General features: G+C 50.3%; 3 protein-coding genes and 1 long non-coding RNA gene across 9 annotated transcripts in view; 1 reads left to right on the top strand and 3 right to left on the bottom strand.

The window, feature by feature from the left end:
* The window catches only part of lingo3a (leucine rich repeat and Ig domain containing 3a), a 57,589-nt gene extending 44,714 nt beyond the window's left edge, over window positions 1-12,875 (bottom strand). For 3 of the 5 annotated variants that reach the window (XM_088622251.1, XM_088622248.1, XM_088622249.1), the window contains exons 1-2: window positions 12,778-12,875; window positions 12,023-12,108 (exon numbers count right to left, since the gene is read on the bottom strand). Coding sequence is in view for 1 of the 5 variants with exons in the window: in XM_088622247.1 (XP_088478373.1) it covers window positions 12,023-12,053 (31 nt within the window). In the remaining 4 variants the exon portion in view is untranslated. Of the gene's footprint in view, window positions 1-3,225; window positions 3,960-12,022; window positions 12,109-12,777 lie in introns of those variants that run through there. The other 2 variants (XM_088622247.1, XM_088622252.1) reach the window with 2 other exon arrangements.
* The window catches only part of LOC148639271 (uncharacterized), a 79,081-nt gene that overhangs the window by 44,714 nt on the left and 11,413 nt on the right, over window positions 1-22,954 (bottom strand). The gene's annotated exons all lie outside the window — the stretch shown is intronic.
* Window positions 12,709-16,867, bottom strand: org (oogenesis-related gene). 2 transcript variants are annotated; one of them, XM_088622254.1, is made up of 7 exons: window positions 16,753-16,867; window positions 16,214-16,294; window positions 14,882-15,095; window positions 14,081-14,226; window positions 13,753-13,866; window positions 13,593-13,660; window positions 12,709-12,875 (listed from the first exon to the last, which is right to left on the bottom strand). In XM_088622254.1, exons 1-6 carry the CDS (start codon window positions 16,795-16,797, stop codon window positions 13,619-13,621), a joined length of 642 nt encoding a protein of 213 aa, XP_088478380.1. In that variant the 5' UTR covers window positions 16,798-16,867; the 3' UTR covers window positions 12,709-12,875; window positions 13,593-13,618. The 2 variants fall into 2 exon arrangements, with proteins under 2 accessions (XP_088478380.1, XP_088478379.1); XM_088622253.1 differs by having other exon boundaries at window positions 16,696-16,847.
* Window positions 19,777-21,204, top strand: LOC148639272 (uncharacterized). The gene has a single exon (XM_088622085.1). It carries the CDS (start codon window positions 19,865-19,867, stop codon window positions 20,954-20,956), a length of 1,092 nt encoding a protein of 363 aa, XP_088478211.1. The 5' UTR covers window positions 19,777-19,864; the 3' UTR covers window positions 20,957-21,204.

Genomic DNA, 22,954 nt, shown 5'->3' with positions numbered 1-22,954 from the left:
TGAACACACTGCAGCCCAGCACTCTCACACTGAGATATTGAACACACTGCATGCCAGCGCTGTAACACTGAGCTACTGAACACACTGCAGCCCAGCGCTGTAACACTGAGCTACTGAACACACCGCAGCCCAGCGCTGTAACACTGAGCTACTGAACACACTGTAGCCCTGCACTGTAACACTGAGCTACTGAACACACTGCATGTCAGCGCTGTAACACCGAGCTACTGAACACACTGCATGCCAACGCTGTAACACTGAGCTACTGAACACACTGCAGCCCAGCACTGTAACACTGAGCTACTGAACACACTGCATGCCAGCTGTGTAACACTGAGCTACTGAACACACTGCATGCTAGCGCTATAACACTGAGCAACTGAACACACTGCAGCCCAGCACTGTAACACTGAGCTACTGAACACTCTGTAGCCCTGTACTGTAACACTGAACTACTGAACACACTGCAGCCCAACACTTAACACTGAGCTACTGAACACACTGCAGAACAGCACTCTAATGCTGTGCTACTGAGCACACTGCAATTCTGCATTGTAACACAGAGATACTGAACACACTGCAGCCCTGCACTCTAACTGAACTGAACACAGTAGTTTCAATTATTACGTATTTATTTCATCCTTGGTCCCACCGATCAGTCAGTTCTTGTTGCCCTGCCTGCCTCTCACTCCTCCCCCTGGCTGCAGTCTTGGCCCAGCTGGGAGCAGAGAGCTGTGTGCTCAGGGGATCAGGTGTACCCTCCAGGGTAATGAGCCTCATCCCCGCCTCTATTGAACTGGCATAAAAGCACATTATCCATGCAGTCCTGACTCCAAATTGCCAATTAATTTCAGAAATGGAACTGAAAAATGAAAACAAATGAAAATACTGTGCTTCGGGCTTTTTTATTATTTTCTGTCTTTGCCTGGATCTGCTGTGGAGGCACCTCTAAGGCAAGTATGATGGTGGTAACGGACGCCCGGGGCCCCTCAGGGAGAGCCGCATCAGGCTGCATCCTGCTGCTCTGAAATCAGCGCGTCGTGCCCTTTCTATTTTTCATAAAAGCATGGTTAAACACAGAGAGCCGTCATAAATCATTCTGAAGAAAACCCAGAATTGACACCGAGGCTTGGAAACATTAAAAACGTGAAGCTGGAGTCCTGTAAACTGCAAAATTTGCATTCATATTTTCCACGTTCATAGCAATGAAGGTGTGAGTCATAGCGAAACAATGATACATAATGATAAACCACTATTAAAACACAATGATGAATCCGAGTTCCTAGGAACAGGCAACAAACTCATAGAATACAAAAATCGCAGTAAAGTTTTAATGTCACAGTTCACTGTAAGAACATTACCATGAACTGTTCTATAATAATGACTCCCTCTGCACACACACACACACATTGTCACAGCAGAATCAAAGCTTCACAGTCAAATGGATGTAATTATGGGTAATTGTCAGGCATCGCATCACCAAATGGAAGGCTACTTACAGCACACAAACAGGGCACTCGAGCAGCAGTGGGAAAATTACCAGCAGAGAAAGAGAAACCAACTTAAAAGATGAAAATGAACAGAGGAATCGTGTTGCTGCAGGAAAAAAGATACAGCAATACCTTATTCTATGAAGTACAAGGATTACTAGAGCATCTTCTTGTGTTGAAACTTTGTATACCCAATAACCTATGATGTAAGTTCCGCACTACAAGGACAACCAATATTTATCATAAGAAAAGTTACTTTTAGAAAGTTAAAACACTTAAGAATAATTGATGATAAAAACGATACCGCAAATTGTTTTTTGGAGAAAAAAAAGGTTGTTATACAGAAACTTCAATCCGGTTATGTAGAAAGAACACATTCCAAAGCATCACTTCAAAATCCGAAGCTCCACTATTCACCTGTTTTAATCTGTGGAAGGAACTAGGAAACGAGGCCAAGCCAACACATTTTCCAGCAGATAACCTCCGCCAGTGACAAGCAAAACCGCAGCGATGCCACAGGATCAGAGCCCAGCTGATTCACCTACTCTCTTATGAACAGCACTACGAATTCTTTAATCAGCACAAGTACTTTTGACATTGAATCTGAAGGGCAATACCTCCTTACAGCACAGTGTCTTCCAGCACCATACTGAGGACCAGAAACCATGTTTAAGAGGGAAGAGCGCCACCTGCTGGTCCGCCAACACTGCTAACAGCAGAAAAAAAGGATTTCTTCGAGGTCCCCTCAGCCCCCTTCAACTTCTGAGGTCTCAACACATCATGCTACAAAGGTGGTAAGGCTACTGACGCAAAATCCTTTTATTCCTTCCTTTCTCGGAAATTTCTCTCTAGCAGTCATTAAAGAGGTGCTTTATTTTTGAAAGAGCTGAATTATTCATCCTTATTTCTGCAGTTGCGATGAAGGAGGAAACGCTGATAAGCCATCTCTGTTCTCCCGGGCAGCACGGAGATGCAGCGATTGCTTTATATAAGCGAAAGGCAAACCCAATTTATATCATCAGCAACATCAAAGGGCCCTGTCTGTGAAGAAGACAGGGAAAGCCCAGTGGACACTCCTCATGTCATCACTCCTCACTCTGAAAACCTGCTGCACTTTGTACCGATAAGGAAACCTAACTAGATAAAATGGAACGCATGCATATACATGAGAAACTGGCAACCACAATAACAACACATTAAAAAAAACACCCTACGTCTTAACTGTCATGAGAAACGAGAAAGTAATTTAAAACTTCTTAAAACCGTAGAAACTTTTAAAAATCCAGGTCATTTTTTTTCTGCTGGCTGTTGCAAGCTGCAGAACTCAATGATACTGGGACACACCAGATCATTTGACTGAACTACTGGGGTGCTTGAAAAACATGCAAAATAGAAAAGAAAGACCGCACAGAAGAAAACAAAGATTGAAGCAGTGAATAAATCACAGTCTCTGTTTAAAGCACACTGTTGTATTTCCTGTTTTGGATCGTTTTGGACCAAAATCTAATTTAGAAGGGTATAAGAAAACATGCAGAATCTGTCATGCAAACAAGTGATTTTTTTAAATGTTTGAAAACCAGCTTCTCTAGACACAAGAGACAGGCAGAGGTAGTGGAACTACAGTGTACCGCTACACACACCCCAAACCATCACTCCTTCACATTTCAGTTGATCTCAAACCCCCCTTTCCTCAGAGGAAGTCACCCCCCGGCCTCACACCCAAGCTCCTCCTCACCTTTGTTCAGCTGCGACGGTGTTAAGGAAAGGTCTGTACTCCTGGCATAATTCACCTGCGAGACACGTAAAGAGATTCCTGTGGAGCCCGGCGTCTGAATCCTGTGAGCTGCCTGCAAGTTTGGTGTTTTTTTGCATCACCTTCCTACTCTGACTTCCACTAGAGCTCTGTGGGACAGTGCTGGTCACACGAAAGAGGAGACCGCAGACGATCTAAAACCAGCCTGTCAGATCCACCGTGGGGCTGCGCCGCAGCCTCTCTTAGTCGATGCATGTATTAATTGCCATCACCTCCTCAAAAGCAATTTGCCCATCTTGCTGAGCAGCAGTGCTCTGCCGATGTATCATTTTATGATGCTGTCAGAAGGCTAATTTCTGTAATTGCTCTTCAGATTAAAAAGGCTCATTTGTGATGATTCCAGCAGGTATAAAGCCATTGTGCTGCAGATGACAGATGATTCAGAGCGCCCACCGCCCCCGAGAAATCGCCCGGTGTCCCATCGTCTCTTAGGTCACACACAGTCCTCTCCCCCCACATGCATGCACTTGCGCCCTGTTTAAAATTGTTGCCACTCTGAAAAAACTACCACAGGAACACCTGTGCCATTCATACTCATTCCCTGTTGCCAGTGGGGCTCCTCTAATCCGGCTGGCACTGTCCTAGGCGGCGAGGGCTGCCAGGGGTCACGAGGAAACCGGCCTGCGTCAAGAATGAGCCTTCTGCTTCTGCCTGTCTCTTCTAGACATGAATCCGTCGTTTTTTGCTTTTATCCAAAGCACTCTACAGAAGCTAGGGTGCGAATTGGGACAGCTGCGGTGAAAGGGGGTTTCGACGATCTATTGCTCTTGCTTTATTTCGTGCAGCTGCGAGGCCTCCCGTGCAGCAGGATGGGCACACAGGTGCCAGGCCGCTGGCTCGAACCTGCACTCACAAGAACCAGGAGGCACGGCTGGGACCCCAGCTGAGCGCAGCTCGAGAGTGAGTCCCTTATATACGCCCCTGCACACCTAGCCCAAGACAGCATATGAAAGCACTCACTAGTCTATCTCAAAACAAGGTTTTCAAACCACGAGCAAATGGCTTAACGCTGCATTAAGCCACACGGTAGAGGGATTCCTGTCTCTGTGCTTCTCTCTTCCTTGCTTCCTGTGCTCTTGCACGAGCCTGAGCTCTCTGCTCTGATAAAGCTGTGGCCCTCCCGAGCCGAGGGGAGTGGGGGCTGGCCGGATTTACAGCTCCCCCAGGCCACTTTAGCGCAGGGCCTGAAGGAGAGCGTCTCTAACAGGCCGTTTAATGTGGGCGGCAGCAGTATGACTGATGATTCCCCTCCCAGACTGCACAGGCCAGGCCTTCAGAGCTCCCACTCGACGCGCTGTGCCGGCGAACCTTGAACTGAGCGGCGATACCACAGTACATCCAGTGTTAGTGTTACTGCCACTTCTTACTGCCATTAAACCATACAAAACTGTTTCAGACAACTTCAACGACTGTCCAGAACTTCAGACGGTGCTGAGCAGCTGAGGACATGCAGGGGGATTAAACTCTGAACTGTACACCCAGGTACACACGCCCGCACAAAGCCAGCAGCCATATCATCCTACAACTCCCAGCTGGCAGCCCACTGGAGCCCAGCAGGTGTGAGCCTGGTCAGTACCTGGAGGGGAGACTCCTGGGAAAGCTAAGGCTGCTGCTGGAAGAGGTGGTAGTGAGACCAGTAGGGGGCGCTCACCTTGCAGTCTGTGTGGAGCCTAATGCCCCACTATAGTGACAGGGACACTCTACTGTAAAAAGGTGCCGTCCTTCAGATGAGACGTAAAACAGGTCCTGACTCTGTACAGGTGCATCACCCAGGTGGGGCTGCACACTGGTGGTGGTGGAGGGGATCCCCATTACCTGTAAAGCACTTTGAGTAGAGTGTCCAGAAAAGCGTTACATAAGTGTGAGGAATTATTATTAATTAGAATTATAATTAATTAATAAATGTAATAATAATTAAGTAATTATTACAATTGAGTCTAACCTGCGTGTGCACAAGAAGGAAGTTACGATTCACAGCTTTGCATGGGGAAAGCTGAAGACTCAGGCCAAACTCACCACCATCACCGAGTTTTCAGAGTGCTGACACTTCAGGACAACATCTCACCCCTGATATTCTGTACAAAGACTTAAGCTTACTGCATAAAGCTGAATGGTCCCCCAGTTTATTCGCCTCCACTGTCAGGCCTGGCTCGTTTCTCTTCCCAGAGTGCCTGGCTCACCAATGAGGTGACATCCACAGCCCAGCCGGTCTCTAGTCCTGGGGAGCTAGGGGGGCTGTCCTTGGGCTTCGGCTGCGGTTCGGTGGGGGTGTTTTCAAAGCAACTCTAGCACTACTGAGGTTTCTGAACACATTACTTAAAAATGTTCAGAATGTACAGAACTGAATAATCAGACTTTTGATTGCCAAAAAATGTGAGCAGTGTTTAGAAAAATGTCGGAGACTTCTGACACAAAGAATGTGTCAGAATGGATTTTATCATCAGGGCCGCCCTGTGTAGCCCCAAAACGCAGACCCAACATACCCTCACAAGGAAGGACTTGTAATATTGATTAAAAAAAGACTCTTGGCTCTGTTTATCAGATTTCGTCCCTGTTTTTGTGCTAGGTATTCACCGTCTGACATGCTTTTTTATGCGTTTATAAATGTTTTTCTTTCGTACTTTAGTTACTGGTTAAGCAGACTAGGAAATAGTTTATATAACTTTTTTTTCACACAACGCAAGCCCATCACTCTACCACATACTCGTATCTCAGTATCCTGATCACGTACAGCAGACGCACAGCGCTCGACCGCTAGCCCAGGACTGCTGGTGGGGGCAGTGTTGAAAACCCCCAGAGGCCGCATCTTCAGAGGCAACAGTTTCCTGTTGTTAAGGAGCCCCACAGAAGACAGCATGTCAGGTCCCAGCGTCCCTGAGAAGCCAACCGCCTGCTGTGCAGGTCTGTGGCACTTGCACCCAGTGAGCTCTTGATCCTGATTGTAAATGAAAGTCGTCCCAGGCTAAGTGCCCTGGATTCACCAGTACAGATAACGAGTTTCTCCCAAGACGGAAGGCTAAAACAAAGACTGCTGGACAATGATGTTGGAGATGCCAAAGCGTCTCTCTTAGGCTTGATGGAGTCCCCTAGCAAAATCTATATGTTACTCTGTACTCATATAGTGGTAGGAGATGTGAACTCCTGCTGAATTCACATGCTAAACTCGAACCTTCACCGCTTGCTTGAGCACAGATGCTTCTCCCTTTCTGTACCAAACTCCCTGATAAGGAAGGAATGTTTTGATTACTCTCTGTGTCCTTGAGTTTCTTGAAAAAATACCTCAAAGATGTGAAGAGTGGGGTGAAGAGAAAAGTGTATATAAACTGTGTAGAGCCATATCCCCTTTGAGCTACTATAACTACTATGGTCCTTATTATGGTTCCTTGTATGCATACAATAAAGCTTGGCTTGACGAACAGACACTTCAGGCTCGGATCTCTTGGTTTCTACAGGCTCTGAAAAAAACTATCGAATGACTTTAACAAATAAATCCAAATTGATCTGAGGATGAAAACTGGTTGCAGGTATTCCTCTGTGAAATCTTCTTAATTGATGCTAAGAAATCGACATGGATCTTAAAGAAGAAAGGGGTGAACAGTAGAGGACAGTTAGAGGAAGAAAGCAGTAGGAGCTAGACAATCAGACTATCTGCAGTTATACAGCTTCTCAACAGAGACTGCACCGGCTACATCACAGCAAACTCACAGTCAGGGCACTGTATCCCCACCCTGTAGTTTTCCTGAGGCAGGTCAACTCAACTTGCAGACTTTCTTATCCACACCATTACAGAACCTTAACAGCATGCCTTAACTGTCACCTCGACTCCGCTAATTATCCATTAAAGGACTGAGTAACTGGCTGCTGCAAACTTCTACAACTACAGTACGTAATGCTCAGAATGGTTGTTATTCTGTCTTGGTACAGAAACTGTCTGCTCTCTCTCACCCCCTTTCTGTTTCACCATGTCTCCCACCCCCTCCACTGCTTCTCTCCCATTAAGGGTTGTTCGTTAAGGGTTTAACAACTCATGTTAAAGGTTTGTTAAAAATCAAGCCTTGCGTTTCTGAACATCCCTCACTCACTTTTGACGGAACCTTTTTTAAAACCACCAAGACAAGACAAACAGCGCTGGACAAGCGTATATTTGACAGCCTGGCGATAGCTTAATGAAACCCTGATAGCATTTTTAATGCAACAATGCACATGCTGCAAGAAACTGAGAATGTGTTTCACGGGCCCTCATCACAGGAAGACAAGTCTAGATAAGGGAGTTGTTACCGCGCCACAACATCCCTGGTTCAATCGCAGACTCTTCCACCGACAACTGTGTCCCCCTCTTGAGCGCTTTTCAGTACCCTCCATCGTTGTGGTTCATCCCTCTAAATGCTTCATCGTTCAGAGGAGACAGACTTGACAGAGACTCTGCTGGAGTCACATGTCAAAACCCTGGTCATCACCGGCCGGCACACTAAACCACCACACGTTTAAAACTAACCATGTGAATCCAACACCATACTCACAGAGGTTGTATGCACTGACCCAGAAGAGGATTGCACTGCTCACAATGCAGCAGATCGTCTGTTTATTTCACAAGCTTAGCTGCCACACTGCCGGTGAAGCAGCACCTCATGTCTTTCTGGCTATATAAGGACGTGCTCACCTTTCCAGGGTAAAAACAGAAAACAACAAGGCCAGATTTTTCCGTAGTCTAGAAAAAAGGCAGGAAAATGGTGCTTTTCACACTTAGTGTGTAGAAACCAAGCGTTAACAAAAAAGAGAGCTGCTGTTGAGTTAGCAGCGCTGGCACGTACACAAGTGGCAGCAAGGGCTCTCCACAACCGCCCACTCTCCCTCTCTCCCGGAGTCCGCAAACAGCGAGAGATCTGCTCCCCAGCTCCTACGCCCCCCTGGGCCTGCCAAGGCCTCTGAAGAGCGTCACTGCGTAGGGGGTCCGCATCCTGGGGCGGCCTGTGTGGGGCTCTCATCCCCGAAACCCTCTGCGCTACTCATCTCTTCCGAGGTCTGTCTGTCGACCCCGAGGATAAATGGCCTCGTTACAGAATAGGAGCCGTTGATGGAAAAACAAACCTGATTTTTTTTTCAGATCTAATACATTGAGATGAGTGTTTTAAACACATAGATAGCTTATCAGATAGATAGATAGCTAGATGAATAAATGCATGAGGCTTTAAAAAAAGAGAAAATTAATCCTTGACAATCAAAGGTCACTAGACACATTTGCAGATTCAAAAAAGGCTTGTGGTAATCCGTTCAGCCCCGGTATAATCCATGTAGTTAATAATGAGAGGAGATTGTGAATATCAACAGGAACTTCTCTGCTTCCCAGCCACATGATAATGGGAATGAGGCTCCTGAGAGAGACAGCCTCAGTTTCAGCCAGCCTACTTGGTCCTGCCACGGACCAAGCAGAACGGAGAGGACAGACGTCCTCCAAACACTGACCCAAAGTCAGTCTCACTTAGAGCCATAGGAAAGACACGACCATGGTTCCCTGTATTTATGTGAAAGGAGACACTCAGCCGTGCTACAGAAGCATGACTCATTACAACCAGCAAACTACTCCATCACTCCTGCAGGTTTTCTTAACCAACATCTTCGCTGAAACTCTTCACCAGTCATGCTAACCAGAGCCCTAGCCATTGAATCCGGGTCCCCTGCCCAGAGACTGGACTGAGAATGGTGACGATCTGTTTCGCGAAGAATACTAGACAGCCACACCTCCTCGTCAGCAAAAGAGAGCTCTCTGCAGGCGCAGACGAGTGCCGCCGGTAGCGACTCTCCTCAAGAGCTGAGCATGACAACAAAACGAGACGGGCAAGAATTCTCCTGAAAACAAAAGCTACGCCAACCACAGCCAATACCAGGATGTGCTCAAAGCATACCTCCATGTTTTTTTAATAACCCACGGAACGGCTTGTGACAATGAAACGCAACATTTAAAGATGAGTTAAGGAGGCGAGTTAATTAAGGGTTACTTCACATCGCAAACCCAACAAGCATGCGATCACAACCTCCTGATCGGTTCTGTAGCCCACAGCCCACCAACGCGTAAGAGTTCAAAGCCGGTAATCTGAAGTGTTCACAGCGTCCTTGAGCTTGTGGGGAAACCAGCATTAATGCCGCAGGCTCTGCGTGTGAGCGCACGCCTAAGGGCCCGCAGCTTCCGCCCCGTAGTGTATTCAAGAGCCCGCCCACAGGTTTCCTGCTTCCTCCCTGCGCGAAGATCCCCGGGGGGTGGGGGAGAGCGAGAAGCCGCTACTCTCCAGTGGCAGGGAGGCCGAGCCCCGGCGGACCCGCTGCAGGACTCTGCTCCGCGCGTCACGGGCTGCCACTGGAGCCCACGCCGGTCCGCCTAGCGGAGGGGCCGGTGGGGTTATCAAACTGGGGAGGCCGCATTGTGCGTTGCCCTGGTTATACTGAACCACGTGTGGCGGGACCGCGTTCAGCAACGAATCACTGGGACTGGCCTAGCCATGAGACGCGCACCTGTCCACTCCTGCCAGGTCTGGTTATGGAAATCAGGGAAAGAAGCCACAACGCTGGGGGAGTATTCTTCCTTCTGACCGGTCCTACACTTCGCGGTACTCAAGGTCAGCTACCCGGACGCTGGTGTCCGGGACCTCTCAATGGTGACCAGCAAGTCACTCCTCAGCCCCGACATTGAGCAAGGACAGCCCTCTGGCCATGCCTTAGTAAGAGACACAATGAGGGATGTTATAATCAAGCTAGAGGGCGTCTTCCTTTCTCTATGTAGAGCAGAGAGGAACCTGTGGGAACAGTAACCTAATTCACGTACCTGGCGTCTCTCAGCCCGGCGGCTCAAGGCTGACTTTGAGATGTCCGAGACTTCTTGAGCACGGATGCTATAATCGTACCTCACCAATGATCGCTTACAAAAACAGCACCAGGAGGGACTCGCGTCAAGAACTGTAACAAAAATTAAGGCTTTCACTGCTCAGACGAAATTTAAAAGCAGAACGCCTCTGAACAGCAATCTACAGACTCTTCATCAGGAGCTGGGTATGGTTTTCTTCATGCACTGGCATATTTGAAAACAGAACTCACGGTGTTAATGGTGATTAGGGAAACCCTTTGGTAAAAATTAGCCAATGAAACAGCCTTTATGCCCACCAGTGTTTAAAATATCACCCCATGTGTGCCCGACGTCCAGAGACACACAAACTAAAACCGCTTACAAAGCTTTATACCACCAAATGCAAAATCTTAAGCCTGAAATAACATTTAGGGTTCATGGGAATGCATTGGGATTCAATGCTCAGGATCTGATACTGGTCCAAAGTAAAACAAAACTTCATCCACTTGCAAACTACAAACACCCAGCGGACATGCACTGGAAAACTGGCAAACAAGACAGCCAAATACCAGGCTTGCAATTGGTAGTGAGGGGGAGGGGGTGAAACGCCTGATTGTAATCTGGCCAGATGTCTAAAAACTTCTATCTCACAGAACAGCATCTTCAGGGACCATGTCCTTTGTCTCAACCCTATCACAGGGCAAGACGTGGTGTTTAAAATAGATTCCAAAAACATTAAAAATAAATTAATGAGATAGAACCATAAGGAAGCCAAAGACAACCTGTCATTTGCCCTGAGGCTTGGAGTTCTCTAGAAACTGGGTTAGGAAGAATTTCACTCTCTAGACACCTTGCTTCAGGGTGACCTTAGTCAGTGCTTCGGTACAGTATGAATCAGGTACACCTCAGACTAAGACTGCAAAATCATTAGCCTCAAGGACATAGCCCTGCATGAACAGCTGCAGAAGCCAGCATTACTGCACCATGCAAATTGTATCGTCGTAAAACCTTAACTTGGGAGTCTGGGGGAGCCGGCTGGTGGAGCCTGACTGACCCTAGGACACTTCTAGAACCCCGAAGAAGAGAAGTATCACCTGAATTCCCCCACACCACCAAAAAAAAAAGCCTTATTCCTCCCTAGCAGCATACCCTACTGCCAGGGTTGCTTAGCAGTGACAGCCAGATAAGCAAAGTTAACAGACACTTGTTTCAGGGTCTTTTTTTTTTTTAAGAAGCGCCCTACTTGTTTTATAAACAAGTTAACAGGTAAGGTGTAGCCAACATGCCCTACACACTCCTGTCTGAAAAGTGAGGCCAGGTGGGTGAGCTAGCGTGTTCTAAAAGGCTGCCTTACCAGTAGAACCACAGCTAACCCATTTCCAGACCAGCCCCAGTGCTGCCTTCCCTCAGGGATGTGGCCATGGCCAAGTGCTGACTCACACCACAGGAAGACCATGGTTTCATCAAGGAGAGATGGATGGCACACTCTGTGAGGGGTGAGAGAACTGACTCATCCAGACCCTGAAAAAAAGGCTCCTGCCCACCTCCACCTCAAATTGCTCCTCCAACATCAGTCTCGGATCAAGAGATCAAGATAAACCAGCTTGTTACAGCACTAAGTGGTGGAGAGAAAACACAAATGTACTCAGGACTTTCATGCAGCATATACCAAACTTATACCTGGCTTTTAAACTATTCGTGCCAAGGTGAGACAAAAGTATTTTAATTGAATTGAAATTTTCTTGCTACTGAACCTTAACAAGGGCACAAAGCTGTCAAAGACCCTTCCCACAGATCTCAGTGCACAGCACATGCACCCAGACCTCCATCAGGACCTTGGCTGTTAGGTCTCAAAGCTGCCCAGGGAAACCCAGCATCACCAACCTTCGTCCCGGAGAACTGAAACTTCCATCATCTCTCCAAGACCCCGACAGCAAGCTACATTGCCATCTGGTGGCCAAATACAGGACCTGCAAGGGAAAGGGAGCTGTCTAATGTTGCTGCAAGAGTTCAACATTACGGGAGAAAGCAACTTGAGCTTTTGCAGTGCATCACCCACTTTACCTCCACTGATCAACAGACACTGCTGAGCAAGCAAAAAAGCTCAGGGCACCTTTGTTTAAAGATGCAAATTACAGTACAAGGCCCTTCAGATTCTTTCCACCAGTGAACCAAATTTAATCACATTTGATAGGTGCACAAGCCCAGGTAGAAGGGCAGGATCCTGCTGCTTTTCCAGGCATCTATAAACCCAAGAGCTAAGGAACATGGAAACATTGAGAAGGTGCCATTAAACTAAAGGGACTTGGGTAGAATGATGGAACCAAAACCCACAGCCCATAGGGCTCCAGGACTGGAGCTGTGCATCACTAGCGTAAGCTCTCCAAGTTTGTCAGGTCTCATGCAGTCAGAGCAGGGGAAGTCTCAGCAGCAGGTATTAGAGGTAACCACTATTTAAACTGATCCAGATTTTAAGAAATTAGTACCAACCCTGTTTTTAAATGACAGGCAGCAAGAGCTGCAGGTCCACCGAAAACAGATATGCCCAATTCAAGAACACTCACAAAAGCAACAAATATGAAAATTTTATTACAGCATTTCAGAAAAAAATATGTACATATCCATACAAAAAGGAGCACCTTAAACATCTGTTTACATCAAACTGAAGGCATGAGCGTCATAAGTCACAAAGGGAGATCCGATAGGTGGGCAAGATCTGGGCAGCATGTGGAGAAGCCTGTGGAGAAATGGAAGATTACAAAGAATAACGTGAATCAACCTACAACTCTTCAGTTTTATATAACAAACTGGCAAAAGCACTGGAGGGCAGAGGGCTAAAGGGACCAGAAGGACTTAAGAAGCCAGCCACCCTATTTTAAGGTGCTAGACACAGCAGCCTGGCCTGGAACATGTGGAAGCATTCTTCGCATTCAATGAAGTCACTGCCAACAGCCCTTCAAAAACAACCTGCACCAACACTCTGATGGGGCACTCCAGAGCAGAGCAGGAGGGAACTATGCTTCACGAGAGCGTAAATTACAGATGGCTTAAGGAACATAGGCAGGAGCAGGGCAGTGAAGGACTCGCATCCCTTCCAAGAGCTGGCAGTGAATATCAAGAGCTGTACAAACCTGACTTTTCATCCCCAGAAACATGCTTATTGAGCAAAATACATTTAAAACCATTGCAAGTAAAGAGCAATAGTTGTGGGCTTCTCACGGAGAACTGAAAGCAGACTTTTCATTTGTCTTTACTACATTCAATTAAAATTGGCACCAGAATTGATTACCCTTTCCACACTAGGTGTTGATGTTTTATAGCACAATACAAAACCTAAAGCCCCTCATTCTTTAGCACACTCAAAATTGTTCTTAATGCCTTTTTTGTCAAGGTCAGCAAGCGTTCAGTACATTCACACAGTACTGCCACACAGCAGTGCTGTGATGCTCCTCACCAGGACTGGTCCTCTTTGCACACTGATCAGCACTGCACTGGTTTCTGCTCTCCCTCAGCCGGGCCATCCTGCAACACAGACCACAGCTATATCACCCCACAGCTCCCCCCAGGGCCCAAGACCCTGTCCCCCACCCCCAGCAGGACCCCTGACCCGGTACCTGAGGGAGCTCTTTGATCATGGTGACGCCCTCGCACGTCTCCACCTCGATGTCGCTCTCCGTGTCGTTGTGCGTGCGGTTCTCCTCACTGTCCGTCTCCCCTTGGCTGCTCGGCTGGAGGACAGGAGGACATTCTCTAAGTGCGGGGTGACCCAACGCGAGCCAGGCCCGGAAGGTCACAAATGGCAGGTCCAAACTCGTGGTAACAGCTTTGGCACACCCCCTGCCCATCACTGGACGGGCCAAGCTTTCACTACCAAGCTTCACTCCTCACACTCAGGGCCTTAAGTTCCTGTGCCGCCACCACAATACCCCCTCAGCCCCTCACCTCGTAGTCGGGGTCAGCCTGGCTGTCGTCCTCCCCCAGCTCCTGGGTCAGCGCCTCCACCCAGGACTGCTGCTCCTCCTCCTCCACGTCTTCCTGCTTCCGCTTGCAGCCCTTGCCGCACGGCTTGGTGGGAGAGCTGCGCACCTCTGCAACGGGAGAGGAGGAGGTCAGGGACTTATTTCACCAAACACATGAAACAAGGATTCACTCCAACTACAGCAGCTCTACGACCCTGCACTCCCAGCTGGCAGCCCACTGGAGCCCAGCAGCTGTGAGCCTGGCCAGTACCTGGAGGGGAGACTCCTGGGAAAGCTAAGGCTGCTACTGGAAGAGGCGTTAGTGGGACCAGTAGGGGGCGCTAACCCTGCAGTCTGCGTGGGTCCTAATCCCCCAGTATAGTGACGTGGACACAGGCGCCGTCCTTCAGATGAGACATAAAGCCGAGGTCCTGACTCTGTGGTCATTAAAAATCCCAGGGCATTTCTCAAAAAGAGTACTGGCGTTACCCCGGTGTCTCAATAATCCCCCTCTCTGAACTGGCTTCATCACTCTGCTCTCCTCCCCACTGAGAGCTGGTGTGTGGTGAGCGTTCTGGTGCATCATCCAGGTGGGGCTGCACACTGGTGGTGTAGAAGGGGTCCCCATGACCTGTAAATCGCTTTAAGTGGAGTGTAATAATTGACAGGGGTTTACTCCTTCAGTAACAGTTCTGCCGTGCGACAAGTGAACCCAGACCATGCAGGTAACCGCCCCCCTCCTCCCCAGCAGTCCCCACGGTGCGATCGCGAGCCCCGCCCTTGCCTTCCGAGACGGAGCAGCCGATGCTGGTGCAGACGGGGTAGCCCAGCGCGCTCTGCAGCCTGAGGGGCGTGAAGGCCAGCAGCAGGCGGGTGATGCGCCGCAGCCGCTTCCTCCCGCTGCGGCAGAAGCGCCCCGGCGACGGGGAGCTCGTCTCCGCGGCGACCCCGCCCCCCGCGGGCCTGGAGAGCCAGGACAGGCTGCGCAGCGCCCGGACCTGCGGCAGACAGCAGCGCGGCGCCCTGAGACCCTGAGGTGAACTGGGACCTGCAGGGCACCCAGAGCCCGGGCCTAGAGGACTGGCCCAGTGGGCTTCCCCTGATAGCACCGGAACCATGAAGAATGTCATACAAGTCCAATTAACCCACAAACAGACCAGAAAACCTTTTTTCCAGATCTTATTCTAGATAAATAACCCTTTTTCCAGATTTTATTCTAGATCTCTGTAAAAGGTCATCAGAATTTCACCCACAAAAACCAGAACCAAGGACCCCAGACGTCCTTAATGAAGCAGATTCAGGTCATGAGTTCCTCTGGAGTGGACTGGAAATATCAGCAGTGTACCAACACTCTTGTTTTTTTAATCGAATGCTCGCATTGAGACAGATCCAGATAAAAACATTTTTCATGATGCACCAATGTATCAGAAAAATAAAATTTTAGCTAGAAATGGATCAAAGTAGTTTGGGGGGGGGGGGGGGGGGGGGGTTGGGACAAATGAAAATGTTTATTCCATGGGAGCAAAAACCCAAAGAAGGCTCCACAACCAAAACGTTGTTTCCTTTCTTCTCTTTTCAACAGGGAATAAACCTTTTACTTGTTCCTTTGCAGCCAACGCATGCTGACTTGAACTACAAGCCGTTTGGGGAAAGCATGCAATTAATATTGTAACGCTTACGGCCGACAAGCAGTGTGTGTAAGAGCCGGCGTACCAGAGCGGGTGACGTCACCGCCCTTCCCTGTGAGAGCAGGACCACAGCTACTGGGCTGTGGAGAGATCTCTCTTTGGCTCACGGGGCTAGGTCGCTGCAGAGAGACGCGGAAGTCCCGGGTTCGAGCCTCCAGTCGGGATGGGGCCGACCAGATGCGGCAAGGGCGCCCGCCTGAGCCCCCGTTGCGTTACAATATTAACAAAACGGAACAAGCATCATCTTCACATACAAGTTGCCACCAGAGGGCGATGGTGACCTTCACTTCAAGCACATCCCGCGCTTCAATTAAACAGGTGTCATATTTGAGAATTGTTGATCAAAGACTGGAAAGAGCAGATGTTAAGACCCGCACCGGTCTCGGGTAGTACAGACCGATCCGTCTGCCACAAACGGCTCTACTTACCACTAAGCAGACAGGCCACAACTTGAGCAGGTGTCCCAGGACAGAAGCGAGCAGTCCGATCCCCTTCGGCGCTGCCTTGTCCTGCAACCAGATCCCATCCTCATCGTCAGCACCATAGGCCGGCCCGACACCCACCGCAAGGCCCACAGCCCCAAAACCCCGCTTACAGCCCGCCAATATCCGCCGAGAAGGGCGGAAAAAGAAGTGTTGAACGATTAACCCGCTAAGAATTCAACACGTCCAGCAGATCTAGACTCATATGACGTTGCTATCGTTGCTAATCGACAAAATTAAACCGGGAGCGCCGAGATTTACTTCGAACAAATCGCCTGGCGGTCATCTTTTTGTTTTTGAGGCTGAAAAAAGTGATACAAGAGCGAACTATGTTGTAACTACCACCGAAACAGGACGGGCGCTGAAGTAACTCCCGAGCGAATTTTAAAGTCTTGACGCACACAAAAAAAAATGTTTGAGGACATTACCGGACACCCGGCGCCGACGGTTGGTTTTGAGCTTGAAATGGCGGACGCCGCCGCTACCTTGGGCTCGCGGTCCGCCTCGTGGCTGTTACAGTTCAGGGTCATGGTTGCGCACGCAGCAGCAGCAGCAAAAGATCAACAGCAGCGCGCGCCCCCCGAAGGCCGTCAAGAAACCTGTCCCGGGCGCGGCTTGGCCAATCAGCACACAGAGCCGCTCATTCCTGGAGCCGATCAGCCAATCAGCACACAGTGACCCTAACACGGAACCGGGATACAGCTCAGCCAATGATCGTAGAGTTTTACCAATCGGGGCACAGCCCAGCCAATCAGAGCGCTCTCTGATTTTGGGGGTGGAGTTACTGGTTCAATCAAGCAATCAGCCACTTATTCCAGTAGGTTTCATTGGGAACTACTAATCCGCCACGTTCACAATTACGTGCTTACTCAATTAATAATATCCAGGCGTTTCTAACAAACCCCCATCAACACGGAAGAAAGATTACGAGAGGGCTTGATAAAAGTATTAAAAATTGGCAGTGCTGCTGACAAAGCGAACCCGGGGGACGTTGCATTTAAAATACGTCAGAAAAAGTACAAACGAGATGAGGTCATTCATTCGGTCCCTGTAGAAGATAATTGAACCGGCGAGCTTCCTGGAAGAAGCCAGCCAGCATATCGACTTCAATGACATGGCTGGGCAGTTTGCTCCACACCCTCGCCACTCTAAGTGTAAAGAAGTGCCTCCTTTTGGTTTCTCATTTTTAAATGCTCTTTAATAGGTGTAATTAAATACATGTGGTGGAATGTATCAAATCGGGCAATAAATCAGAACTGAGGTCAGCCAGGATCAATCTAAACAATGGTATTAAACATGCAAAAAACACACTCAAACAGGAATTAGAGGAACACTTCACCAGTTATGACCCAAGGCGTATGTGGCAAGGTATACAGGCCCTCACAGACTACAAGAGGAAGAACATCTGTGCACCTGCCCATGATGCCTCCATGCCTAACGAGCTCAACACCTTCTATGCTCGGTTTGAAGCCAACAACACAGAACCAGTCATCAGAACTGCCCCCTCCGCAGCTGACTCTCACTGTCTGCAGATGAGGTGAGGAGATCTCTGCTAAAAGTGAACACACGCAAGGCTGCAGGACCCGACAGCACACCCAGTCGCGTCCTCAGAGCCTGCGCCCATCAACTGGCGGGTGTATTCACAGACATTTCAAAATGTCTCTGGGCCAAGCCGTAGTCCCCACCTGCTTCAAGACAACCACCATCATCCCAGTACCGAAGAAAAAAACAGTGACATGCCTTAATGACTACCGACTGGTGGCACTAACCTCTGTCATCATGAAGTGATTCGAGAGGCTGGTCGTAAGGCACATTAAGGACACCATTCCAAACACACTGGACCCGTACCAGTTTGTCTACCGGCCTAACAGATCCACAGATGACGCAATCTCCATTGCCATACACACTGCCCTATCCCATCTGGATAAAAATAACACATAAGCAAGACTACTATTCATCGACTTCAGCTCAGCTTGTAACACCATCATTCCAGAGAAACTAGTCAAGAAACTCAGTCCACTGGGTCTCAACACCACCACTTTCTGACAGGCAGACCTCAGGCTGTCAGGCTTGGAAACCACACCTCCGGCACACTAACTCTGAACACTGGGGTCCCCCAGGGTTGTGTGCTAAGTCCATTGCTCTACTCCCTCTACACCCACGACTGTAAGGCCAAACACAACACCACCCCATCATCAAGTTTGCCGATGACACCACAGTTGTAGGTCTGATCACAGACAATGATGAGAGGGCCTACAGGGAGGAGGTCAATCTCCTTACAACGTGGTGTGAAGACAACAACCTCACCCTCAACGTCAGCAAAACCAAGGAGCTGATCGTTGATTTCAGGAAACTGCGAAACGGACATGCCCCTATCCACATCAACAGGACTGAAGTGGAAAGGGTCAGTAACTTCAAATTCCTTGGCGTCCATTTCACCAAGGACCTCACATTGTCTCTCAACGCTACCTGTCTGATCAAGAAAGCGCAACAGCGCCTGTACTTCCTAAAACAGTTGAAGAAGGTTAAGATATGTCCCCAGATCCTCACTAACTTTTACAGATGCACTACAGAAAGCACACTGACAGGCTGCATCACAGTGTGGTATGGCAACTCCAGTATTGCTGACTGCAGAGCCCTACAGCGGGTGGTGAAAACTGCCCAGTCCATCACTGGGGTTACCCTCCCATCTATCCAGGACATTTATGACAGACGGTGCCTGAGGAAAGCTCTAAGCATCATCAAAGACCCCACACGCCCCAGCTACAGACTGTATGACCCTCTACCATCTGGAAAACGGTACCGGAGCATCCGGGCCCGGACTCCCAGACTCAGAGACGGTGTTTACCCCCGCACTATCAAACTATTAAACTCCCAGCCTCTCTCACCTACGATCTGAGCCCTCACAGTGTCTTGTATCTTTATCAAAACTCCAACACATATTGAAATCTACTGTACCTCTACCTCACATGTCAAGAAGCATGTTCCCCATCATTTTCTATCCTTTAATTCTGTTGATGTATGGTTTTGCACATCTGATGTTGTTTTGCACACTGCCTGTTGTCTCTTCCTTTCCTTTATTATACAATTGTATTGTTGTTGTTTTTTGTACTGATTACCGTCTGACAGCTAGCTAAATAGCATTTTGTTATACCACATACCTGTGTATGAGTATAATGACAACAAACTTGAATTTGAATTTGAATACTCCATGTAAACTGATGCCCTTCATTACAACGGTCTTGTCAACATTATTCTTAATCCGGTCGGATTACTTGAAACTGTTTTTTTTTAACTGAAGGAATAATAGACTCGTTTGTTCAGTTCACTTTCTATTGGTCGCCGCTGAAATTAACCATAGGATTCAAATAGCCGTGTAACATGAAAAAATGAAGAAATTGCGATTTAGAATCTCAGATTATGAAGTCGCAATTGCCAGATATGAAGTCGTAATTCTGAGATACAAGGTCACAATTGCGAGATACCATAGCGCGGTTTTTTTTTTTTTGCTCCCTGGCGGAAAGGGGCTTCCATATTTAACCAGAGGGTCTGCGGTCGAAGAGGGAAGGAGATATTCATTTCCCATTTTGTCCAGAGATGTTGCCAGGGTGCCGGAGGAGCCGCAGCCTGACCACACATGGGTCTCTTTCCGCCCGAGTCTCCCCCACGTCACGGAGACGCAAAGGCGCGGGTGGGCAGAGGGCAGAGAGGAGACTAGGAGCTCCCGGCGGGATTGACGCGCTCCTCCGCAGGTATAAAGAGAGAGGCCGGCAGCGCTCCGGCTCAGACGCCGCGGAAGCCCACAGCAGCGCCGCCATGAGCCGAAGCGTAGCCGTGAGCAGGACCTTCAGCGCCGGGCACGGCGCGCCGGGAGCGCCGCAGGAGCCGGCCCGGAGACACAGCAGCTGCGGACCCCGAGCGCGGGGGTGGCAGGGCTCCGCGGGCAGCCCTCCCGGCTCGGCGGGCAGGAGGAGGAGGGAAAGCGTCTTCACCTTCGTGATGACGCCGAGCAGCATCCCGCAGTTCACCATCCCGGCTCGGGGGGCGCAGGAGGGGCCGAGAGCTCAGGGCGGGGAGCGAGGGAGGAAGAGGGAGGAGGAGGAGGAAGAGGAGCGAGGCAGCAAGGAAGAAGAGGACGGCGACCCCGTGCGAGAGCAGTCCTCCTCGCCGTCTTCTTCGTCTTCGTCGTCTTCGTCGGGGTCCTGGTTCCCCCCGGCGCTGCGGGGCCGCAGGGCCCGGAGGAGCAGCTCGGGCCCCTTCAGCGACCCGCCGCCCCCACAGCCGCCCCGCAAGAGCTCCTACCCCTGCTGCCCCCTCCTGGACACGCAGCACTTCCCCGACCCCGCCACCAGGGCGGCGCTCTCCCTGCCTCACCTCCCCAAAGTCACCACCCCCTACGGCTTCGTCACCCTGGGCCAGAGCCCCCAGAGGGCCAGCGAGGAGGCCCTGTTCTTCCAGGGCGGGGCCACGACCGGAGCGCCCCGGCGCCGGAGCACGGAAGAGGAGCGGGCCCCCCCCCTGAACTCCGCTGCCCCCTCCCGAACTGCCCCTCCGGACCCCCGCGCCCAACGCCCCTCCCTCCTGGCCCAGCCACCCCCCTCAGGAGCCGCCCTGCCAGGTGCGCCCCACACATCCAGGTTCCTGGGTCTCCTGCGGAAACACCTGTCTCGGCTGAGGGAGATGGGGTAGCCTTGTGACCCCCACATCGCTGCGCCAGAGCAGGGGGGCCCCTCTCGCACGCAGCCCTGTGTCCTTTAAGGAGCCCTTATTCCTCTGGGCTTCCAGCAGAGCCTTCCGGTATTGTCTTTATATCCGTGATGTGGGCAGAGAGAATGTTCTGTTCCTCCTTGTGTCGCACCTCTGCACTGCCTTTCTGTGAAAAGATCTGAGATCTGTGCCTTGATGTCGTCAGAATGATTAAAGAATAATACAATTCCCTTCTCTCTCTCTCTCTCTGTGCTGCCTCTACCTCACACACCTGGGCTTCTCGAGAAATACAATCGGTCTGGGACTTGAAAGTGAAGCCTTCTGAGCCGCTGGTGACACTTCTGGGGAGCGCAGGGTGGACCAGACCGGACCAGGATTGGTTTCCCGGGTTACAATCTCTTTGGACCCCCTCTCCCCTCTCCCCTCTCCCCTCTCCCCTCTCTATCAGCTTTGCTGTCCTGCCTCGTTCCTCCTCCCCAGCCTGGCATATCTTCTTCATAATAATAATAAATCCACACCCTTATAAATCATTCTGGACACTCCACTCAGAGCTCTTTACAGGAGGCCATGATGGGTAAAGGCCAGGGGGAAATTTGGCCAGGACACTGGGGTAACACCCCTACTCTTTTCAAAGAACACCCTGGGATTCTTAATGACCACAGAGAGTCAGGACCTCTCATCCAAAGGAAAGCACCTTTTTACAGTATGGTGTCCCCGTCACTATACTGGGGCATTAGGACCCACACAGACTGCAGGGTGAGCGCCCCCTGCTGGCCCCACTAACACCTCTTCCAGCAGCAACCTTAGCTTTCCCAGGAGTCTCCTCTCCAGGTACTGACACACCTGCTGGGCTCCAGTGGGCTGCCAGCTGGCTGCAGGGTGACAGGGCTGCTGGCTATGCTGGGTGTTCTTACTGGCTGTTCGCCTGCCTTCCTGGTGAATCCCCTTCTGCCCTGTCCCCTCGCCCCGTCTGGCCACAGCTCATGAAGTGCCGCACTCGAGAGGAGGGGGGCTTCCACTCCGCGGCTGCTCCCACCTCCTCCCCCCTCCCTGTGCGGCGCAGATCGGCCTCGCTCCTGCTGAGCACGAGTGCGATTTGCATACACTGTAAACACAGCTCGGCGCACAAGAGCTTGATCTGAAGAAGCAGAGTGGTCTCTGGCTCTCTCCTCACTCCTGCTCCCACTGCCAGGGAAATGAGACTCTACACTCTGCTCCTCTCTCCCAGCGCCTCGGCTCTACCCACTGTCCCACACTGCCTCCCTCTCTCTCTCAGCTCTACCCACTGTCCCACACTGCCTCCCTCTCTCTCTCAGCTCTACCCACTGTCCCACACTGCCTCCCTCTCTCTCTCAGCTCTACCCACTGTCCCACACTGCCTCCCTCTCTCTCTCTCTCTCGGCTCTACCCACTGTCCCACACTGCCTCTCTCTCTCTCTCAGCTCTACCCACTGTCCCACACTGCCTCCCTCTCTCTCTCTCTCTCGGCTCTACCCACTGTCCCACACTGCCTCTCTCTCTCTCTCAGCTCTACCCACTGTCCCACACTGCCTCCCTCTCTCTCTCGGCTCTACCCACTGTCCCACACTGCCTCTCTCTCTCTCAGCTCTACCCACTGTCCCACACTGCCTCCCTCTCTCTCTCAGCTCTACCCACTGTCCCACACTGCCTCTCTCTCTCTCTCAGCTCTACCCACTGTCCCACACTGCCTCCCTCTCTCTCTCAGCTCTACCCACTGTCCCACACTGCCTCCCTCTCTCTCTCAGCTCTACCCACTGTCCCACACTGCCTCCCTCTCTCTCAGCTCTACCCACTGTCCCACACTGCCTCCCTCTCTCTCTCAGCTCTACCCACTGTCCCACACCGCCTCCCTCTCTCTCGGACTCTCAGACTCTCAGACTGAGGTCAGGGCCTCTCGATCTTTCTACTCAGAGCACAGAGGTCAGAGGTCAGTTTAGCACAAGGAAACTCTTTTTATCG

This window comes from Lepisosteus platostomus, chromosome 27, assembly GCF_059453375.1.
Source record: "Lepisosteus platostomus isolate fLepPlt1 chromosome 27, fLepPlt1.hap1, whole genome shotgun sequence".
In the NCBI taxonomy this organism is placed as follows: domain Eukaryota; kingdom Metazoa; phylum Chordata; class Actinopteri; order Semionotiformes; family Lepisosteidae; genus Lepisosteus; species Lepisosteus platostomus.
This window is presented reverse-complemented; position numbering and strand designations above follow the sequence as displayed.